Raw genomic sequence first — 4750 nt, 5'->3', positions numbered from 1 at the left:
TTTATTCTTTTTTTTACAATAAGGCTTTCAAATAAATCATGGTTGTACGGCGGTGGAGCATCAGCGTTGAACACTGATGTCATGCTGACGATGATGATGGTTTGTGGGCTAAGTGGGTAATGTGCCGTGGGTTATGTGGTGTAATAATTCCACCGTGAGGTAGGATAGGACTATCGGTCTAGTTAATTGACCTTATAGTTATTGATATTGTCGCTGCGGTTTTTCGATAAGAATGAAAACGACAAAAATGGTATTCGATTGCTTCTTTCTAGTTTGATTGGATTTAGCCCAAGCCGATTGCATGCCTTGTTCGAATTCGCGAGAAAGACTTGCTTATTTCAAATCGATTTTCACAATCTCCGTTAGAAGTAGCCTAAATTCAAGAAAAATAGCGGGAAACTATTATATAATCCCATATAATAGAAAAATGAGGGTAGCCTGAGAATATCAGGTTTTCTTCGGTGACAGGTTTACATTTCTACACTGTCACCAGATGATGAAACGAGAATGATACTTTATCGTAGCTACGGAACACGTTTACGGTGCATGAAGATTATGTCTACGTGTTGATCTGTAACGGCTACATCGGTCTTCATGGACTGCGCGCCTCCCTAAAAGTATTTCAGTGCTAAGTGAATGTCTGATTTTACGTCAAATATAGGGTTACGCAGTTGTGGAGAACCGCTGCACAACTTCCATCCCACACCCGAACGAAGCACGAGGATTGAGATACCGCCAGGTTGCCTAAGTGTAGACAGTAGCAGATGCGGGGCTGCGGTTGGGGTTGAAATCCGGACCAGGAAGTTGGCGCCTTAGTCACTGAGCTATGTCGAACTCGAGTGCACGGAAGATCAACATTTACTTGACTGAAATACCAAAAAAGGATTTCCGAGAATAATTCTGGTCGTGAGTGCAAAGCATGCTGTTCACAAGTATAACTATTATCTCCATAAGCCACAAACTGCAGGGAGAAGGTTTGGGGCCGAGCTCGTAGCACACTTACCACGAAGCCAGCATACATTGTAAACATATGTTTCGTTTGCTTCGGTAATCCGGCATTCCGAAGATTAATAAAAAAAATCTTACAACACCGACGGCGTTTTGAGCGATCGAATTCTCGGTGCAGCGATAAGAAGAGCACTGTCAACAGAACCCACTTCGAGCTATGAAACCATAAATTTACCATAGTTACTACCTGCATCTGTTCGAGTGTACGCTCGCTTGAGGGAACGACGCAACCACCGTCGGTCGTTTATGCAGCATTCGAAATCGTTGTCACTTCGAAAATGCAAGCCATTGTCGATTAAGTGAACGAGGAGTGCAGCCAATCAGTCCCAGTTGCATCTACCACATTTTGACGCACATTCTAAGCATAACGGTGATAGAGAAACCACGGACTGGAGACAAACACACATGACAAAAACCTTGATAACGTTAGATTCCTATTACTTTTCTCTAATCAGCAAGTATCAGTGGAACGAAAATGAATCAATAATTCCAAGCTGAGGGTTGGTCCTAATATCCGACGGATGGTTCGACGGCCGGCAAAAAATGGTCACTTCTGATGGAGTGCCTCCTGAGGCAACTCCTTCCGGAAGGGGGACAATTTAACTTCATGTCATCTAATTTGTTTCCCTGCCTCATGCAAACAACCCACATTCTACTGCGTCCATGAACAAGTGCGCCAGATGATTGAGGTGTATTGGAGAATTCACGTTAACACCGACGGCTTTTGAGCGATCGAATTCTCGGTGCAGCGATAAGAAGAGCACTGTCAACAGAACCCACTTCGAGCTATGAAACCATAAATTTACCATAGTTACTACCTGCATCTGTTCGAGTGTACGCTCGCTTGAGGGAACGACGCAACCACCGTCGGTCGTTTATGCAGCATTCGAAATCGTTGTCACTTCGAAAATGCAAGCCATTGTCGATTAAGTGAACGAGGAGTGCAGCCAATCAGTCCCAGTTGCATCTACCACATTTTGACGCACATTCTAAGCATAACGGTGATAGAGAAACCACGGACTGGAGACAAACACACATGACAAAAACCTTGATAACGTTAGATTCCTATTACTTTTCTCTAATCAGCAAGTATCAGTGGAACGAAAATGAATCAATAATTCCAAGCTGAGGGTTGGTCCTAATATCCGACGGATGGTTCGACGGCCGGCAAAAAATGGTCACTTCTGATGGAGTGCCTCCTGAGGCAACTCCTTCCGGAAGGGGGACAATTTAACTTCATGTCATCTAATTTGTTTCCCTGCCTCATGCAAACAACCCACATTCTACTGCGTCCATGAACAAGTGCGCCAGATGATTGAGGTGTATTGGAGAATTCACGTTAAATCAACAAGCAAAGTTCGTCACATCCGGTAATCGTGGACGCTCTGATACTGCAGCCATAAACCTCCTTTCGGCGGTACGAGAGACGATGAACTTTGTGTCGTGATCCCTGAAATGAAAGGTAACGCTTGGCTGGAAATAACTCCTCGAACACTACTACTGACTACGGTGGGTGATCAGTGAGCGCTATACATCATCTATTTCCAGAATACTTGGAATACTTGGAATCCGAATAGAACGCAGATCCAACTACAGAGACCGAAAAATGTCAAAAGTCGTAAGATCGCTAGATTAGTTATCGAATCTCAGTGACCAGAAAGCAACTGATAGTTAAACTTGTTGGGCGGCTAGGTCCGATACAAATCTGTGAGTATATACCATTGGAATGTAACAGCTGTGGTTAGTATGTTTGATTTCTTTCTAATCACTGTCGTGACTATCCGGATCCGTCACTTGGTGTAGTAACGGTATTTTCCTCAGCTTAGTTCTCGGTCTGAGCCTCCCAAGCTAGCATTCACGTCAAAACAACCACCAAAGGTGCACAAGGTCTATTAACGCCCAAAACGAAGTCAAGAACAGCTGTACAGCGCTTCTTATATACAGCGTAAGCGGTTATAACTTTCTGGAATTTCTGACGCATTCTGGATGCGCCATTGCCGACCGGCATTTGGCCAATACTGGGTCATGATTGGCTATTGGGTCCAGATTCTTGACCAATCAGATCTCGTCTTGATGCCGGACCGGCAAGCGTCCCGAATTCTGGGCCAACCTTGAGCGGGTCAGGCTTATCGGCCGTAGCAGCGCCTAAAGACGTGTGGTATAGCGAGATTCGTGTGGATTCCTGCCTAACACTTGGACAGCTGACTCTATGAAACATCGTTTCCTTAGGCGATTCAGTCATTGGTATCCACCATACAAGCGATACTATGGTGGTCGTAATGAAAAGAGTTCCATGACTCAAAAACCAGCAGGACAAATATAAAGTGTCAGTTTTCGAGGGTCCTGAAACCAACGTACTACTGATAGTATTCAGCAGTGAAACAAACTAAATGACGTAGCCGATCAAAATGAGCCGCTGGGCGGAACTTTTCGAGCCTGATCATGGCACTTTGGGTACAAATTATATCAAGCCGAACGACGTTGTCACGTTGCGACAGTTTGTGGGCCTCCATAAACGACAGTTGAGTGACGTCCACCTAACAACTGCGGTCAGGACGTAGAATCGGAATCTAAAGAACACAACCACCTGGTCTTGCATACTGAGAGTTGGAACATGTGTGGTGACTTGCTCGCCAGTAGAACTGATAGTACTAGCACTCCTTTTCCAAGTGCCACTGCTTACGAAACGGAGAATAGGTTTGAGGTTATCAAACATTCCACTGCAAAATGAGTCCCACCACAAACCTTGGCACGCATTCAACCATATACAACGGGAAGGAATTAGTAAAAGCTGCTGATACTATTACATTGCTGTCGACAGCCATGATGTTAATGGGGGGCCGTAAACGTAGAACATGTGGGACAGCAGAGTAGGAAAACACAAAAGAATTTTTAAAAATTCGATGGATAAGGTGTTCAAATAAAGCTCCACTATGGCTGTTAAGTAAACCTAAAAGACGCGCAAAATCTTAAGTGGCTAGGCAGAGCGCTGTTGACAGAGAAGTTCCTCATCACGGCTGCTCGATTGCCGCTGTCTGAGTTCTGGATAGTAATCCACAGATATTCTAAAAATCGTACACAGTGAAGCTGGGGTTATTCGTGCACAACTTACAGGAAAATCGGATTTATCCGGACGATATTCAACTCGTTGGGAAAGTAACGACAAATGAAGTAGATCCATTTGACCAGATCATCTAGCCGATATCGATGAGGCCCGACAGCCTCGTAGATGCGCCCAGGTGAATCCGGAGCAGTCAAACTGTTCACAATGCCTCGAGCCACATCACCAATGTACACCGGTTGTTTGATTGTCTTTTGTCCTAGTGCCCACAGGGGTACATCGGTTGTTCGGCCCATTCCTACGCGGCGAGCTGCTCGTGGGTGGCGAGATGTAAGAAACATTTAGAGAGAATCAAGGAGTGGTCAACAGGTATCTTATGAACAGCACTGGTAATACACAATCAGACACTACATACATTGCATATTGGCGATCAGGATGTGGCGCCGCGATTGGGTAAAAATGGCATTTGTCAAGCTGCTGTCCTTTAATCACAACAGTGATTGAGAATACTTAGCCCTGAAACAATTTCTCTGACCAAGCTATGGTCAAAAATCTGCAGCACCACTCTAGTAGACGAACACACCTCATCAATCCCGATATCATCATCATCATCATCATCATCATCATCATCATCATCATCATCATCATCATCATCATCATCATCATCAAAGACAGCACCAT

At 44.7% G+C, this 4750-nt stretch overlaps 1 protein-coding gene across 1 annotated transcript in view; it reads right to left on the bottom strand.

The window, feature by feature from the left end:
• Positions 1 to 4750, bottom strand: part of T265_00532 (hypothetical protein) — a gene marked incomplete at both ends in the record, with an annotated part of 21903 nt that overhangs the window by 7761 nt on the left and 9392 nt on the right. Inside the window, one exon of the mRNA XM_009164336.1 lies at positions 4121 to 4379. Within this exon, the coding sequence (XP_009162600.1) occupies positions 4121 to 4379 (259 nt within the window). The remainder of the gene's footprint in view (positions 1 to 4120; positions 4380 to 4750) is intronic.

This window comes from Opisthorchis viverrini (genome assembly GCF_000715545.1).
Source record: "Opisthorchis viverrini unplaced genomic scaffold opera_v5_5, whole genome shotgun sequence".
NCBI classification, from domain to species: Eukaryota; Metazoa; Platyhelminthes; class Trematoda; order Opisthorchiida; family Opisthorchiidae; genus Opisthorchis; species Opisthorchis viverrini.
The sequence above is the reverse complement of the archived record's forward strand: the minus strand, read 5'-3'. Positions and strand labels throughout refer to the sequence as shown.